This window comes from Octopus bimaculoides, chromosome 14 (assembly GCF_046866305.1).
Source record: "Octopus bimaculoides isolate indiv1 chromosome 14, ASM4686630v1, whole genome shotgun sequence".
In the NCBI taxonomy this organism is placed as follows: Eukaryota; Metazoa; Mollusca; class Cephalopoda; order Octopoda; family Octopodidae; genus Octopus; species Octopus bimaculoides.
This window is the reverse complement of record NC_142941.1, coordinates 41,330,757-41,350,756: the sequence shown is the minus strand read 5'-3', so window position 1 is coordinate 41,350,756 and position 20,000 is coordinate 41,330,757. Positions and strand designations below refer to the sequence as shown.

The 20,000-nt window shown below is 33.5% G+C and overlaps 1 protein-coding gene across 6 annotated transcripts in view; it reads left to right on the top strand.

Annotated features, from left to right (window-relative positions):
• The window catches only part of LOC106872383 (protocadherin beta-15), a 233,029-nt gene that overhangs the window by 14,868 nt on the left and 198,161 nt on the right, over nucleotides 1–20,000 (top strand). For 4 of the 6 annotated variants that reach the window (XM_014919364.3, XM_089362723.1, XM_014919366.3 and 1 more), the window contains exon 2: nucleotides 1–1,291. This exon is cut by the window's left edge and continues 1,194 nt beyond it. In XM_014919364.3, coding sequence (XP_014774850.1) covers nucleotides 1–1,291 — 1,291 coding nt within the window. Of the gene's footprint in view, nucleotides 1,292–18,527; nucleotides 18,587–20,000 lie in introns of all 6 variants that reach the window. The other 2 variants (XR_001409762.3, XR_016244307.1) reach the window with 1 other exon arrangement.

Below are 20,000 nucleotides of genomic sequence, written 5' to 3'. Positions count from 1 at the left end.
GAGTTTCATTGCCTATGTAAAAGTTGTTGACAATGATATTGGTCTAAATGGACAAGTAACTTGTGATCTTCGACATGATAAACTACAATTGCAGAGTCTTAGCAAGAAGAAATACAAAGTTATTGTGAAAAATCCAGTTGACAGAGAAACTCAAAACCACATGGACTTTATTATTTCTTGTGAAGACAAAGGGTCTCCTCGTCTTCGAACACAAAAGAGATTTACTATCAAAGTGATGGACGTCAACGATGTGCGACCACAATTTACAAAAGATACATTCAAATTTCTTACTTATGAAAATGAGAAACCAAACTTTCCTATAGGTTTGATAAATGTCACAGACTCAGACCTAGGACCTGGAGGTCAGTTGACATATACTCTTCTAAACGATAGCAAATATAACCTTCCTTTCAAAATTTCTGATTTTGGATTTATCACCACAACTCAGTCACTTGATCATGAGCAGCAAAGTCTTTATTCATTCCATGTTTTGGTCAAGGACAATGGAGTACCATCCCTTAGTAACACAGCAAAAATAAATGTCGAAGTCATGGATGAGAATGATAACGCTCCTTATTTTACTTTCCCAAATGTAAACCCTTTTAGTTTAGATGTCCATTATCATCCACAGAGTGAAAATGATATTACAGTGTTAAGGGCCTCTGACAGAGACAGCAGGCAGAATGCCTTTCTAAAGTATGAAATACATCAAGGGAATAATCGTCAGTTGTTTATGATAAACTCCTACACAGGTGTTTTGTCCTTCTCTCGGCCAGTTTACCAAAATGATGCTGGGACATATAATCTCAAATTTATAGTTAAAGACAGTGGTACTCCTGTTTTATCAGCCACCACAACCTTATCTTTAACTTTGACTGTTAGCAATAAAACATCAACTATGTATACTGCTGTTAATGTTAAATCAGATGACAAAATACATATCAATCTATTCATTATCATTATTGTGGCAGCTGTAACTGTGTCTGTTGTACTCGTAGTCTCCATAACAATATGCATCATCCGGAGAAATAATCAAAGAAATTCTACATACACTGATGCAGTTGACTTCAATATGAAAATATCTGGTAAAAATGAGGACTCTGAGTTTCTCAGTGAACAATTGTCTTCTCAATATGATGTTCCAGTGACCAAAACTCAAACCTGCAAAAGTACCAATTCTTTATCTTTAATTCCAACTGGTGGACCACATTACAGATATGAATCAAATCGTGAGAGGAAAAGTTCAACAGCAAGAATTCCCCAACAAGCAACCACAGAAGCAACACACCAGGTATGGTTTTTTTGTTGTTGTTTGTTATTTTTTGGTGGGGAGGGTTGTTTTCCACCTTTTCTCTGCTACTTTGTATATCAACTGATTACCATATACCATTTTTTTCTCTCCAGTATAATCTTAATTTCTGTCTCATTCCTTGAAAATTCAACTGGATGACATTTGACATTATGCAAACACTGAAAGAGAAGTCGAACATGTTCTGTATTTGCATGAATCTATTTTATATGTTGTTTTTAGGAATATTTTTCTTTTTCATGTTTTTCTCCATTTTATTCTTTACTTTCAATTTTTATTTATTTATATATTTACTTTTTTTTATGTTATTTACACATACACACACACGACACATTCTGAGTATGAGGAAACTTATTAAAGGAAATTAGAAAATTCTATGTCGTAATGATTGATGAGAAGTTTTTGTATTCCTTCAGCAAAGAACTTGGGGAAAATGAATAGGCATGAGAAAAAAAATTAAATAAGTAGATAAATAAACAAATAAAAATAGAAAGCTATTTGAGGATGTTCTAAGATAGTAATTGCATTTTGGAAGACAGGAAAATAACAGCCAGAGTCAAAAGTCAACCTGCTTGATGTGCAGAAAGGAAATGATTCCAATGTATTTTGTTGTATATTTGTTTTCCAAAGAATACTATTTCAAAAGGCAAATTAAAACTGGGAAATTAGTTTGTGTGTAGAGCCAAGAGCTAGCAACATAAATTAGGTCATCTGATCTATAAGATTATATAGAAAGCAGAAAGAATAGTAGATGAGATGAATAAAAAAAACAATACACAAAATACACATATATATATACTATAAGATGCATGATAACAAGAATAAGAAAGAAACACAAAAATAAATAAATAAATCAATAAAGATAAAAATAAAAAAAGGAAAAATTGGTTGAAGAATCACAAAGAAGAGGAGCAGAAAATTTCTCTGGCTAATTCTACAGTCAATGCAAAAGGAAAGTGAGGTGAGAATTTGTCTAAATGACAAGTACAAGTCTAAAACTCAAAGCAGGCCTTTTTTACTTAAATAATTTAAACAATGCACTTGCTGTTTTGACTAATTCTACCTATAATTGTATATATATATATATATATATATATATATATATATATATATATATATATATATATATATATACAATTTCTTTGATGAAGATATATACAGATAAACTTCATTCTCTTTACTCTGTCGGATACGTAGTTGTTCGGTTTTAGTGAGGTGAGAATTCTGTTTGTTTATATATATTTTTGGGACAATATTGTGCTGATGAACGAAATCTAGATTCATTCTAGTAATCGCGAATTTGGTCGATACACAATTTAGTCTATTTTAAAAGAAAGTTGGTCATCTTCTGTTGGTTGTTTTTTCCTCGCATAGGTACTAAATGTGGTTGTTTTGAGAAGTCCACTGTGTGGCGTTATTATTTTTCTGTAATAATGCCCTTTATATAAATATAAACGAATAATTATATATATATATATATAGAAAGAGAGAGAGAGAGAGAGATACACACATACATACATATATATAGATATATATATACATATATACACAGTCACACACATACATATATACAGATACATAGATGCATGCACACACAGATGCATGTAACTGTGTATGTGTGATGTGTGTGTGTATGTGTGTGTGTATGTAAAAGCTTGTTGATATTTAAAGTGAAACACTTGAGTGAAAGTCTTAGATGTCTGAACATCGAGCCATGAATTTGTAGCTCACTTTAACTATTAAATTGTTCCTTAAAGACAAATATGTTTTGCATCTTTAATCAAATGTGTATCCAAAATAGCTTTGAAGGCCTGTGACCAAGTGGTTAGGGTGTTCATTTCATGATCCAAAGTTTGTGGGTCCAATTACTGGACTGGACAGCTTACTGTGTTTTCAAGCAAAACACTACATTCATCATTGTTCAAAATCTATTCAGCTCTAAATGGATACCACCTGATTGCTGATACAGTCTTTTTTCCCTCCACTCCACTTGTCTCTTCATTGATATGATGCTAGGTTAAAGGTGAGGGAACCAAGAAGAAAGATATCTATGTATGCTCATGACTACACAGACACCTAAAAATTAGCAAAAGCAAGTTACTCATTTCCGATCATATTCATTTGCAACTAACCTTCAAAATATAATGAGGATTGATTCTCAGAAAATTTTAAGAAATTTTAAGGAATATTATCAATACTGGCCCTGACAACTAAATTCATTTATAAAAATGTAGGAAAAGATGTCAGTTCTTAACTGAAATAATGTTTAGTTGGCTTACACTCAGAACTTAATCTGTCTCAACTAAGCAATAGGTTGACTCATTGCTTTAAGTAAACTCTACATTTTTGCAAGTTTTATTTTACTCAAATTATCACTAGAAAGTTTGAAAAAGGCATTTTGAACTTACCATGTTTTTACTAAATTTGCAGAAATTCCTTATAAGCATTCCTTATATCTTAATAAAAAATTTTAAGGGCTAATAAATAAGTCTATTATTGTTTTCGTTTTTAATGCCATGATTTTTCTACATATTAGAGGAGCATTCCAAAGATAATGGCCTTTCAATATTAAGCAAGTCTTCTCTGGAAGTTGTTGGTTTTCTTCATTTTAAAACACCATCAATTCCAGTTTGTGTGCCTCTTGTTTGTAGACATTCAAGTATTCGATAGACAGTATAGGTATAGTGCATATTTGAGGCTCAGTACTGTAAGCAAAATAATCATTACCTCTATCAAGTATGGGAAATCTGTGGCAGTCTGTGGCCCTGGGTCACAGATATGTACTATAAAAAAGATATCTAGGACCACACATAACCATTGATATATTTTTGTATATATTTTTGAATAATGCTTTTATTATGTAAGTCTAACTTTTAAGATTCAACTCCACTAATTCAACCCATTTGTTACCAATCTTCTATCCCTGGTTTTGCTGAAACAATTTCCCCTTTAAAAATTATCTAAATTCAAACCTTTCACCAAAATTTCATGATAATTTATGTTCCAGACTCAGCTTAAAAATGCCAATGCTATTTTACTAAATTATTTATAATTTTCAAAATCAATTGAAACAAAAACTGTATTTCAACAAATATGAGCAACAAAAATGTTAAATAATTCCATTTCTTTTTCTCTTATTCAGTCGTGCTTTTTCTATCGTGTTTGATTTATTTGTGCATATAGTGTTATATGTACAATATACAGTGTTCATCAAATTGTGTATAATATATATGGTACTACATGTATAATATGCAATGTTTATCATACAGTGTAGGGTATGATATATTGTTTTATATGTACTATATACAGTGTTCATTAAATTGCATATAATATACAGTGTTATATGTACTTAATAAAGTGTTTGTTAAATTATGCATAATGTATGGTGTTATAAGTACTATATATAATGTTTGTTGCATTATTATTCTAGAGTGTGGGCTGATTTATGATTGTCAATATCTCATAAGGCCCATTGCTATAAAAAAAATGAGGTTGCCCATGCCTGACGTGTCTAATGCAACCCTCAGTTACAATCATGAACAATTTTGCTTTCTGGTACTAAATTTACAGCAATTAACCCTACTGGGGTTATTCATGGTAAAGTGCCTTTGTCAAGGACAGTGCAATGCAAATGATGGGAGATGTGAAGCATCAATCTTTTGCTTGGTAAGCTGTCATCCTACAAACTTCCAACTCAGCCAGCTGTAACTAATCGTTAAATACCATTCTAAATAAGGTAGTAAGGAATCAATTGAGCTGAACTACAACTGGCACAATCATTTGCAGTTGCTAATTGAGATGTATGCATATTTATAACAAGAGTATTTGAGAGAAATATAAAACACGTTTTCCTCAGTGACTAACAACAATAATTACACCTTTATTTTGCTTCCCATATCTCTATGCTGGGTATATCACATATTCCCTACTTTATGATTGCTTTTCCCATGGCAAATAAATAAAACTAAATAATTCCAAGCTGCTAATCTCTTTCACATACTTCTGGAACATTAATCTCTGTTTCTCTTCTGTTGGAAAATCACATACACCCCATTTTCAATGATTCTTCATCTCCATCATGTCTATTGATGTTGTATACATTAATAATATCTGTTAATGTTGTATATCAATATCAGGTGTGTGATATTGTTCTTTTCACATTCCTCAAATAATCAGTTGTGCCATTCTCTGGTAAATTGATCACTCTCAGTTGATCAAACTGCTATTAACGCATACCTTGTGTAAATGTGTGAACGCATTTGTTCTGCGTGTAACAATTTATTGCTGAAGGGATACTAACATAATGTAATGTAATAAACACATTGAGATAAATTCATATGTATATATAAATAAATATATATATATATATATATATAAACATATACATATATATACATATATATACCTATAATTGTACAGAGATTTTGGAATATGTAAACATGCACATGCACACACACAATGTAAATGCTCAATGCCTGTGTAGTACATGGTGAACTAATGCATGTGTGTGAGCGTGTATGTGTGTGTGTTGTGCAAGAGTGTATGTGTGTGTGTATGCTTATGGAAGTATATATTTATATATATGTATACATATTCTTTTATTTGTTTCAGTCATTTGGCTGTGTCCATGCTGGAGCACTGCCTTTAGTTGATCAAATCGACCCCAGGACTTATTCTTTGTAAGCCTAGTACTTATTCTAATAGTCTCTTTTGCCAAACCACTATGTTATGGGGATATAAACACACCAGCGTTGGTTGTCAAGCAATGTTATGGGGACAAACACACACAAGCACACACTGACACACATACACACATACATACATACATATATATATATATATATATATATATATATATATATATATACATGACGGGCTTCTTTCAGTTTCTGTCTATCAAATCCAGTCACAAGGCTTTGGTCAGGCCAAGGCTATAGTAGAAGACACTTACCCAAAGTGCCCTGCAGTGGGACTGAACCTGGAAACATGTGGTTGGTAAGCAAGCTACATGCCACACAGCCACTTGTGTGCCTGCTATGCAGTGAGACTGAACCCGGTACCATGTGGTTGGTCAACAAGCTACTTACCACACAGCCACTCCCATGCTATATCTATTTATCTATCTATCTATATCTATTTATCTATCTATCTATATCTATACATATATATATATATATATATATATATATATATATATATATATATATACATACATGTATGTGTGTGTGTGTGTAGCTTGTTCATGCAGTAATATTCAATTAAAGTTTTTGGCTCTCAATATACATTAGTTTGTTGAAAAAATTTCGTCTTCCATCTGGTCAGCCAGACACATGTCATTTGGTTATTTTAAACTTTATCCAATATTTATGTACAAATATTCTATTTTTATCTAATTTTCTTTATTTAAACTTACAAGTTTTAAGCAGAATTTGAAATGAATCAACATGCCACTGTTTGAATCACTCGTAGAGTGTAACTTGTTAGCTATATGTATTCACACTTCCCTGCACACACACACACACAAAAAAGAAAATAGAATTGGATCATATATATCAGTAGCACAATTTAAAATAAATGTGAACCTTGTTCAAATATTCTCCTTTTACATGAGCCAACAAGAGAATGTCTCAACATTTTTTTGACCTGCAAGAAATAGCAACCAATATTCTTTTTTTAAATCACACTCTCCTATCTTAAAAAAGGAAGGACATATTAAGCAATGTACAAAAACAGATTAATCATAGCATGAATGGCTTGATCATAAGTTCAGTTAATCAAGATTGACTTGATGTTGAACAATGGTAACAATTGTCTTTAGTTTAAATTCAATTTATGGCATAACAGCTGACAGCTTAAATATTAACACTTAAGCATTTTAATCAGCTATATCAGGCCCAAATGGTCTACCTGTTTAATATTCAAACTGGCCAGATCTGGTATCTCACACCTACTCTACAATGCAATTCTAAAGGTAAACAATATTCTTCGAATTCTTGAAGCTACATGATAATGCATACTTAATTCAAAATAATATGAATATGTGGGTATCACATTTGATAGAGTAATCTGAATGCTAAATAGTTAAACTTGATTAGCAAAGCAACATGCTTAAGATGTAAACATATTTAAGATCAGATTCATTCCCTATTGCATGCCCACATTTAATTTTAATTAATCTTAATTTTGGAGTTATCACCCCTACTTTTCTGAGTAGAATTAAAACCTTCAGCAATTTCATTTCCTCACTGTGGCTGTAATTTCAGTTCTTTAATTACAAGACACTTTTGAGTTCAATGTAAATATAAGTACGATAAACACAGAAATATATTTTTTTTTTTACCAAATATATTGCACTTCATATTCAAGGCTCCACTGAAGTTATAAGGTGAAATTGAGGCACTCAACTATGAATCCACTGCATCTTGCAGCAGAAACAGCTGTAAGCTAATGAAGTTCATAAGATAAATCATTTATTCCTTCATCATCTCTCTTCCTATCTCTCTCTCTTTCTCTCTCTCTCTTTCTATCTCTCTCTTTCTCTCTCCCTTTCTCTCTCTCTTTCTCTCTCTATATATGTATATATATATGTGTGTGTGTGTATATATGTATATCATAATCATCATCATCATCGTTTAATGTCCGCTTTCCATGCTAGCATGGGTTGGACAATTTGACTGAGGACTGGCAAGCCAGAAGGATGCACCAGGCTCCAATCTGATCTGGCAGAGTTTCTACAGCTGGATGCCCTTCCTAATGCCAACCACTCTGAGAGTGTAGTGGGTGCTTTTACATGCCACCAGCACGAGGGCCAGTCACACAGTACTGGCAACAACCACGCTCAAAAAGATGTTTTTTTACGTGCCACCTGCACGAGAGCCAGTATATATAATATATACATATATATATAACTGTAAGTATACTCTGGGGGCAAGTAAGTGGTGCTGCTTTCAGTTGGCTTGCTATCACTTCAGGGTTCATTAGTCTCATTATATTCTTCACCAACATCATCATCATCATCCTCATTGTCATTGTCAGTTGAATAATTTTCATTTCCATGCTGACAAATGCTGTTGTTTTTGCACCAGGTCAGCCATATTCAAACACATCTTTGAGTAAATTCTAGCTATGACACTCCAATCTTGTTTTATGTGTGCAGGGAATCAAGACCACATTTTGTGGTCTTTTTGTAAGTTGGTTCTTTGTAATGTCTCTTCATAAGAAATGGTAAGTTTAAGCTTTGAAGGAGATTTAGTTGTTATTTCTAGCATGTCATATGCCCACATAAAGGTACCCCATGTGTCATGTTGCTGTTGTTGTTGTTGTTGTTATTAACCCCAGACCAACCCCAGTCAAAGATGCTAAAGCCATGATCATCTCCACCTTAAAGTATAGTGTATACATGTCTCCTTCCTTTTCCAAGAGAGTAGTGTGCAATTTGAGTGGGATTTGGCTACCATTTCTAGCTCTGTTAACACTTACATAGAGCTCCTCATCTTCTTTTGGTTGTGCCAACATAGGTTGTGAATGTCTGCAGTAGATTGCATTGAAGCTTTTCTTTATCTTCTACCATTTCCTGTGAGGGCCATTATCTTGAGATCTAAATTATTAGTGTGTGTTGCATTTTTGTTAACCACTTCATCTCTTCAGCTCTACTTCATTAACATCATCATCAGTTTGTCATCCACTTTTCCCTCTTTGCATGGGTCAGATAGAATTTGTTAGGGCAGATTTTCTATGGCTGGATACCATCCTTCCCATTGCCATCCCTGTTTTGTTTCCAAGCAAGGTAATCTTTCTCATGGCTAAACCTGATTTTGGCTGGGTGACACAAGAAATGCAAGCACACATACACACACACACACATAGATATATACATATAAAGAGGTACATAAATTGGCAGACAAACAGACAAATAGATAGATAGATAAATAGATAGATAGATAGATAGATAGGCACACAGATGGAAAGATACATGGAAGGATCAATCGATGGATAGATAGATAGATAGATAGATAGATAGATAGGTACAATTTGCTTCTATCAGTTTCTGCCTAGCTAATCCATTCAGAAGGCTTTGGTCTGCCCATGGTTAAAGTAGAAGATACTTGCCCAAGGTGCCATACAGAGGGACTGAACCCAAAGTACATGATTGGAAAGCAAATTTCTTAACCACACAGCCTTGCCTGCACCTACAAAAACTATTTTTTTAAATGGGAGAGCAACAATGAAGGAATTTCTGTGTGGCTACTAAATTTGCAAGAGATAACTGTTTAATCTCCCTCAAATCACAAAATCTTCCACCTTAAAAGTGGAAGGACATATTAAATGGTGTGTTTCTGGATACGTTGTGTGAAAGAACAAAAGAAAGTTTTAATAAGGTATATATGATGTGAGACTGGTTAAATTGTTTGAATGTCAAACAAAATGCTAGGCAGTAATTGTTCCAGCTCTTTGCATTCTGAGTTTGAGTCCTGCTGAGGTCAGCTTAACCTTCTATCCTTTTGAGAGCAATAAAATAAAAAACCACCCAAGTATTGAGATGGATGTAATTGAATAGCACCCCTCTAATACAATTGATGGCCTTATGACTATTATCAGAAATTAATAAGCACAGTATATTGACCAAATCATTAGGATATTAGAAAAACAAAGAGAAGAAAATATTCTGTAGTATTTGATTAGGTTCTTCAAGCTATGCATTCAAATCCATCAGGGATCAACTTTGCCTTTCATTCTTTTGGGGGCCATGCTTAAATTAGAAACAATCAGAATCTTTATTATTGTTGTCATTATTATTGTCGTTGTTGTTAAGGTGGTGAGCTGGCAGAATTATTAGCATGCCAGGCAAAATGCTTAGTGGCACGTCATCTGTCCTTCTGTTCTGAGTTCAAATTCTGACGAGACCAACTTTGCCTTTCATCTTTTCAGGGTCGATAAAATAAATATCAGTTGAACACTGGGGTTGATGTAATCGACTTATCTCCTCCTCTAAAATTGCTGGCATTGTGCCGAAATCTGAAACCATTATTACTGTTATTGTTCTTGCTATAGTCATTGTTGTTCTGTGTTCAAATCCTGCTGAGGTCAACCTCGCATATCCTCCTCATTTTTTTTCAGGGTCAATAAAATAAGTACCAATCAAGTTATTGAGGTTGATATTATTGACTGTTCCCTCTTGCTAAAATTTCGAGCCGCTCATCTATGTGAAAATAAGAACAAAAACAGAAATACATTCTGTATAAATCCTTTTGTCTTTATGTTCTTATAGTATAGTGTTATTTACTCGCTTGTTGTTGTTTTTGTCTTTTGCTTTCCTTTTCTATTTGTTTAGCAGATGAGACAGATTTTTATATATACATCATACACAGTGCACTATTACTGATGTTACAAATCGACCAAACATTGTTTCAAAGGTTATTTTTATTGAATAAGATCAAAATCATAATGTGAGTGAAGTATATTTGATAAGCTAAGGGAGAACCTATCAAATTTATGAAATGAAAAAGGACCAATGCAAATGTGCATGAGTGATGAGAGTGTGTGTATCTGTGAGTGTGAATGTGTGTGTATGTATGCGTGAATGAATACAATAATGTTGTTATGCACCTGCATCCGTGATGCCCGTTCCAATGGATGATTTGCATTAATATGCATTATATAGTACAAGTAAGCTTGGTACACTAGACTTAGCTTCTGAATTGCCAGTAACCTCTCTCTCTCTCACATACACGCAGACACACACATATGCACATTTACACATACACACACATATATATTCTCTTATGCATACACTTAATCAAACATTGACTATGCACTGCTAGGCAATAAATAAATTGATGCATATTTAGAGCTTCTGAAAGAAATAAGCATACAACTAATATAAAGAGACATGTGTGCAGTCAGATCATCTATCCATATAGGCATGAATATCTGTATATAATGTGCACAGATGCACACATGCAAATATTAGCATATATTTGTCTATACGAGCATTTATACTTACATATATTTGTATGTGCATAAACGTGTGTATCTGTGTATAAATGTATGTATATGTATATGTATGCATGTGTATGTGTGTTTGTTTGTGTGTCATACGTGTGTTTATATTTATATATTTATTTATTTATTTATTTATTTATAAATATATATGTTTCTTTATGCATATGTGTGTGTACGTGTGCGTGTGTGGTATGATAATGCATGTATAATATTTACAGCTATGTGTGAGGCAGATTAAGTGTGATGATACATATATATAATGCTTGCAGTAATGTATATGCAGCTCTCTCTCTCTCTCTCTCTCTCTCTCTCTCTCTCTCTCTCTCTCTCTCTCTCTCTCTCTTCGCTGTACATATACAAACACATGCATACACACACACACACATACATACATACATACATACATACATACATACATACATACATACATACATGCTGATCCTTGAAGGTATAATATTGTATGTGTGTATACATAATAACTGGAGAATTGGTAGAGTTCTTAGAGCAATGGACAAAATGTTTTGCAGTATATGTTCCCTTTGTTCTGTGTTCAAACCCTGTTGACCTCAACTTTACCTTTTATCCTTTCAGCATTAATAAAATGTACCAGTTGGAGGGGATGGATTGGCAAGAATTATATGAACAACAGATCAGATACCTTATTGTATTTGTCCCAGCTCCTTGTATTCTGAGTTCAAATTCTACCATGGCTCACTTAGGCAGTAAATTTAACTCATCTCCTAGTTTATCATCACCACCTGGCACCAATTATTTCATTCTGCTGCAAAGATTCAGGCTGGGTTTCTGGTTTGATATTACTTTTCATCTCCCCTACTTGTAGAAAGCCATGAGTATTGCCTTCCCCTGTGGTTAAAAAGTAAAAGAGTAATTCTTTCTACTATAAGCACAAAGGCTAAAATTTTGAGGGCAGTGGGTGGGAACTAATTGATTACATTGGAACCTAGTACTCAACTGGTACTTACTTTATCATCACTGAAAGGATGAAAAGCAAAGTAAATCTTGGTTTCAGAACATAAAAGCAGATGAAATGCTACTGTCTGGACTCATGTCCAGTTCACTGCCTTAGTAGAAACAGTAATAGTTCTTTCTTCTATAGGCAACTGGTACTTACTTTATCAACCCCCCCCCCCCAAAAAAAAATGAAAGGAAAGTCAACTTTGATGAAATTTGAATTCAGAGCATAAAACCAAAAGAAATGCTTCTAAGCATCTGGTCTGGTGTGCTAACAATTCTGCCAGCTCACTTCCTCGGTGAAAATAATAATAATGATAATAATAATAATAATAATAATAATAATAATAATAATAATAATAATAATAATAATAATAATAATAATAATACATATTAGGTAATACACTGATTTATATATCCTGGTAGTTATCATAATAAAAACTAGATTACTAAAATGTAATAATTGCTGGAGAAGTCAAATCAGCAAAAATTAATTCAATTCCCAGTTATGTATTGTTTTAATGAAATTATTCTACTAATTTCAGAGATGTACTTGTTTGGCAAGTGTTTTGATCCAAGATTGTGTATTGAAACTAAAACAATTACAACATAGGGGACACATGCTAGCCATTAAAAAACAAAAAAAAACTGTTAACTTCATTTAAACATTTATTACTTGCTGTCGAAATTTGTGTTGATAGTGCAACATTGCAGTGAAACTGTGTTAGTGACCAAGTTGCAGTTGGTGCAGCAAAAATTTTGATGCCAAATAATAAATGTTTACCACATTTGCCAGTGTAAAAGATGCACTCTCGCATAAGACAAACACCCTACATTTTTGTAAAGAGAAAGTACATTTTGTGGAGAAAAAAAAACAAACAAATTTATTATATTAGATCCTTCTCTCATATGCTATCCATACAGTTGCATTAGATGCATGGCAATTTTTTTGTTTCATTTGAGAATAATAAAAAATGCACCTTATATACATACAGAAAGTGATGTTAACAATTTTGGGGTGTTTTTGAATGGCTAATGTGTGTTTCAAGCTGAAATTGTTCTTTCGCTAATGTCAATAGGAAAGATAAGAACAATCTCTGCTGAATTTCACTGAAGCAAAATGTCCTCATGAATATGTATTTCTTTACTTACCTTATAATAATAGGAATCAATCTCCCCAGTGTCTGTTAGAGAAGAAGTCGTTGCTATTGCTATTTTACCCATCCATCACTAGTTCATCCTGATCTGTTGGAAGTATGAACAAAGTTGTTCTAGCCATGTCCATTCCACCCTTTTTCAAGAACAGTCTATATAAGATTACATTATTTAATGTGGCCTTTTAAGATAGCAATCTGTTATTAGAACGAGATTTGGCTACTGTTCTTAAAAGGTTTATGTGACCTCATAGATAATCGCTTGTTGTCTTAGGAAGTGTCCAATTTACCCATGTTCTACAGGGTGTCCACAAAGTCTGGGTACATGGGGATTAACACATACTTTAAGAAATTATTATTTCTTATATTTAATTGTTTATGTTATGATTTTATTTACTCCATGTACCAACATGGGGATTAACACATACTTTAAGAAATTATTATTTCTTATATTTAATTGTTTATGTAATGATTTTATTTATTCCATATACCCAGACCTTGTGGACAACCTATATAGGTATAAAGTGACTTCTTGGAAGTAATTTTAAGCCTATAATTAGTAAAAGCCAAAATATTCTAAGTCTACAGGCTTTGCCAAGGTCCAAAATTACTGCTTAAAAAAATACCATTATAGTGTCTGACCTTCTAATTATGCATTTAAAAATTGGTTTCAAAAATTCTCAATTTAGAAGATTCAATGAGTGTCATCATTGTCATCATCAACATTATCATCATCATTGCTGTCATCGTCCTCGTTATAATGTCCTTTTTTCCCATGCTCGCATGGTTCACAAACAGAGTTTTCAGGCAAAATAATTTCCTCATGGTCAGATATTGAGTACTCATTGATACATTCTTATATGTAAGTATATGACATTGTGTGTGTGAGTTTGCCTGAAACAATGTACATAAGTAAGAAAATTGGAATAGCAACAGAATAAACTATTACAGATGTACTGAGTACCTTTTTTTCCAGTTGCACACCCAAATACTTACGCACAGATATAGGCACACATATATAGAGGAGGGATGCATGCTCTTGTCAATATATGTATATGTATATATTCATATACATGCATATATATATGCATGACATGTGCAAATATGTTTGTCTGTGTGTGCATGAGAGAGAAGAATGTGTGTATGTAAATAAATACATATATATGTGTGTGTGTGTTTATATATATGCACATATATATGTATACACACATATATATATATATATATATATATATATATCATCATCATCATCATCATCATCGTTTAACGTCCGCTTTCCATGCTAGCATGGGTTGGACGATTTGACTGAGGACTGGTGAAACCGGATGGCAACACCAGGCTCCAGTCTGATTTGGCAGAGTTTCTACAGCTGGATGCCCTTCCTAATGCCAACCACTCAGAGAGTGTAGTGGGTGCTTTTACGTGTCACCCGCACGAAAACGGCCACGCTCGAAATAGTGTCTTTTATGTGCCACCCGCACAAGCCAGTCCAGGGGCACTGGCAACGATCTCGCTCGAAAATCCTACAGGAGCCAGTCAGGCGGTACTGGCAACGGCCACACTCAAAATGGTGCATCTCATGTGCCACCCACACAAGAACCAGTCCAGGGGCACTGGCAACGATCTTACTTGGCTTGCCGGGTCTTCTCACGCACAGCACATTTCCAAAGGTCTCGGTCCGTAGTCATCGCCTCGGTGAGGCCCAATGTACGAAGGTCTTGCCTCACCACCTCAGCCCAGGTCTTCCTGGGCCTACCTCTTCCACGGGTTCCCTCAACTGTTAGGGTGTGGCACTTTTTCACGCAGCTATCCTCCTCCATTCTCACCACATGTCCATACCAGCGCAATCGTCTCTCTTGCACGCCACAACTGATGCTTCTAATGTTCAGCTTTTATATATATACATATACATATACATATACATATGTAAATATGTGAAATATCGGAAGCAGTCACATATGTAAAATATACATACATGCATACAAATGAGCTTGCATATATACATAAATTGGTGGCTTCAGATAACGCAGTGAACTCCTTGTTGCTTCCAATGATGGTATATGCAACTTAAGACTTGTAAACATGTAAGACCTATCAAAATGGTCACAAGAGACTGTGTTCACTATAGTCCTCAGAGAGCATTGGAAAAAAAAAGACATTCAGGTAATTATGCATTTATGTATATATATGCACAAATGCACATACATATGTATACTCATGCTATCATATCATAGAATACATACATACAGTGGCATACAAGCATGTTGTGGTATAAATGTTTAATACAGCTTGTTGTCTTTAAATATAACATAACTGAAACATTACACCCTTATATACGTACAGAAAATATTTCACATTGTATCAAGATCTGAGCTCTAAAGTTCACAGTTCAGATACTGGATAAACTGCACAGAGGCTTGCCATATATATATATATATATATATATATATATATATATACGTATGTATATTCACATACATATATACATATATATATATACCCGCATATATATGCATATATATATATCTATATGTATATATGTACACACGCATATATATGTATGTGTGTGTATATATATATATATATATACATTGGGTCATCTCATAAATAATGTGGTTTTTTTATACTTTATTTTATTTTTCAAAATTAAGATAAACAAAGTATTTTTTGAAAATCTAAAATATACTCTCCTTTATTTTCTACAATGCTCTTCTATCTATCTGGTAGACTTTCAAGGCCCCTCTTCCAAAATTCGCTTGTCTGGGATGAAAAATATTTCTCCATTACTGTTCTGACCACGTTCTAATTGCCCAATGAAACTAACAAGTCTATTGCAATGAAACCTCTCCCCAGCAAAATTAAACCCTTCAAGGTAGTGATTTAGCATGGCCACACTCCAATAGGTTAAACAAGTAAAAGGTATAGGTAAGAAGGTACATTTGAATATTAATGGTATTTATTCAGGTTGAAATGCACAGACACTTTTTGTCAATCTGGCCATTGGAAATTCAGTAAACCAGTGCCTAGCTTGTTGGAAACCTGTAACATAATGAATGGTGTTCACAAAAGCATTAAACAATTCTTGTTTTTTTTTTTTTTTTCTTTTATAGTTAGAAGCATATGAAGCTTTAAAAATTCTTGTCCCATCAATTACTTTAATATCTGGATATCCGGATTTTCGCAAACCCATTCATTCATATCAGGTATAAAAACAGTTATAACAGGAAAGACAGAATTTTGATTATGAGTTCAAATAGGGATAGAAAAGTGTAATTGAAATTTGGTAAGTACAACTGCCATGATGAGGAAAGAATCTAATTTTTCTGGCTCTTAGCCTTTTACTGAGAGTTATATACATATATATAAACATACTTAAGCACACACATGCATACATACACTCATACACACACACACATACATACATACATATATATATATATATATATATATATATATATATATATATATATATATATATATATATATAGCTTGCTTGCCAACCACATAGTTCCAGGTTCAGTCCCACTACATGGCATCTTGGGCAAGTGTCTTCTACTATAGCCTCGAGCCGACCAAAGTCTTGTGAGTGGATTTGGTAGTTGGAAACTGAAAGAAATCTGTCATATATATATATATATATATATATATATATATATATATATATATGTTTGTGCGTCTGTGTTTGTCCCCCAACAATCACTTGACAACTGATGTTAGTGTGTTTACGTCCCCGTAACCTAGCAGTTTCGCAAAAGGGACCAATAGAATAAGTACTAGGCTTACAAAGAATATATAGATAATTCTTTATTAGTGATTTCATTCATTTAACCAAACTCTTCAAGAAAAGTTGAACCAAAATATTTTGGTTCAATTTATCTTGAAGTGTTCAGTTAGACAAATGAAAGTGCAAATAAAGAATTATAGAAAATTCTGACTGCCTCCTTTTTCTGACTACCTCCCCTTTCTTAACATACAATATCTGTACACCATTTCAAATACTCTCTCTCTCTCTCTCTCTCTATATATATATATATATATATATATATATATATATATATATATAGGTATTAGGTATGTTGGTGCAAGCAGGAAAGATAGAACTCAAAATTTGAGTATATGTATATTTTTATTAATGTTTACCAGAAATAACAGAGGGACAAAGATCACTTGGTTGGGAAACAAGTTTCTTAACCTCACAACCATGATAGCACCTACATTTGTTTCAAATGGTTTACATCTCCCACTTACAATATTTTTTCTTACCACCCCGGTAAAAAATAACAGGTGAAATAAATGAAGTGAAACAAACATCAGAAATGCCTTGTCCATTACAGAAACTGCTGGAGCTACTCAGGTTTTGTTTCCATCTACCAAATCCACTTGGTTGGCCCAAGGCTATAGTAGAAGATACTTGTCCAAGGTGGGACTGGACCCAGATCCATGTGGCTTCGAAACAAACTTCTTACCACACAGTCATGCCTGTGCAAACATATTAAATCTACACACAGTCTTAAGCATGTGTGTGTATATATATCTTTACAAATGTATTCTTCACACATTCTTTAATACATATGTATAAGCACATCCAACTCAGTTGTGTTAGTGTATATCCATAAACATATTGCTTTGTCATAAACCTACACCTTTTACAAAATTGTAACCTATTCCATTAGAACATATCATCTAAAATAAAAAACAAATTATAAAAGTATTTTGAAAAAAACGGACAGTATTTATATTATTAACAATAATTTTTGTACATCTCTAGATTTTCAACTTGAAGTAGTCTAATATTGAAGCTTCTCTCCATTTTTACATCCTCAAGCTCTAACAGCTATCAGTTTTTCAACGTACAGTATAGGATACAAAGAATATGTAAGACAGGTCACTAACTTTACAAGAACCCCACTGCTATATGACAATGCTCCTTTGACACAAATGTGACCCGCCACCCATCCTTGTCTAGATTGTTAAAAACGATTTCTTCCATTTCATTCTCCTGTCAAATCATCTTTCTGTGCCATTCAGTATTTCTATTTTCACTATTGTTTAATTTCTTTCTTTTTTTTTTTCTTTCATTTCGCTTCCAGATATAAACATTGGCAGTCTCACTTCCAACTGCTGTATATTAGTCGATACCTCTTTTCAGGTAACCTCAAGTTACTATCAATTCTTTATCGCCTCAAACCCAAAACTAATGATACCTCTTCTCTAATGTAACTTCTAACTGATAGCTTTCATGTGTCAACCACTCCCAACCAACAATGAATCCTTTCATTCGAATACAACCGATATTTCTCTTGAAGCAACTTTAGTCATATCTACTTTTTCTCTCTTATATGCAAATGAGTGTGAGCGTGTATGTGTGCATGTGTGTCTATATCTACTCATGTAGTCATGTATTTCTTTGTCTACTACTATCCATCTGTGAATATATATATATATATATATATGTACTTTCACATACATATAGGTGCATGTAAGTACATATATGTATAATATATATAATATATTCATGTGTGTGTCTCTGTGTATGTATATATACTATATATACCTATATGTGTATGTGTGTATGTCTGTATCTGTATCATCATCATCATCATCATCATCGTTTAACATCCGCTTTCCATGCTAGCATGGGTTGGACGATTTGACTGAGGACTGGTGAAACCGGATGGCAACACCAGGCTCCAATCTAATTTGGCAGAGTTTCTACAGCTGGATGCCCTTCCTAACGCCAACCACTCAGAGAGTGTAGTGGGTGCTTTTACGTGTCACCCGCACGAAAACGGCCACGCTCGAAATGGTGTCTTATATATATACCCATATATATATGTATATATATATATATACCCATATATATATATATATATATATATATATATATATATATATATGTGTGTGTGTGTGTGTGTGTGTGTGTGTGTGTATTCTTTTATTCTTTTATTTGCTTTAGTAATTCAACAGCAGCCATGTTGGGGCAGTGCCTTGAAGGGTTGAGTCAAAAAGATTGCCCAAGAATTTTTTTTTTTAAGCCTGGTACTTATTCTATACCACCCTTTTGCTGAACAACCAAGTTATGGAGATGTAAACAAACCAGTACCAGTTGTCAAGCAGTAGTGAGAGACAAACACAAACTCAAAGATACTATTACAGAGATATTTGCATATATATATATTTATATATATATATATATATATATAACATGATAAACTTCTTTCAGTTTTCATCTCCTGAATCCATTCACAAGGCTTTGGGCATTCTAAGTCTATGGCAGAAGACACTTGCCCAAGGTGCCACACCATAGTACTGAGTCCAGAACCATGTGGTTGAGCATCTAACTTCTTACTACACATCCATGCTGGAACCTATATATATATTGTCAGTAAATCATAAATCATTGATTAGTTATACTATCTCTTTTTCTGTTATATTCATAGTTTGGTCATCAGTTTCATTGCTCTGGCAGTTGTTTCTTTCAAGAGCATCTCTTTTACCTATCTTAGCTATTGATTATGCCAGGTATTGGGAACAACCTATTCCTGTACTACCTAACTGGCCAT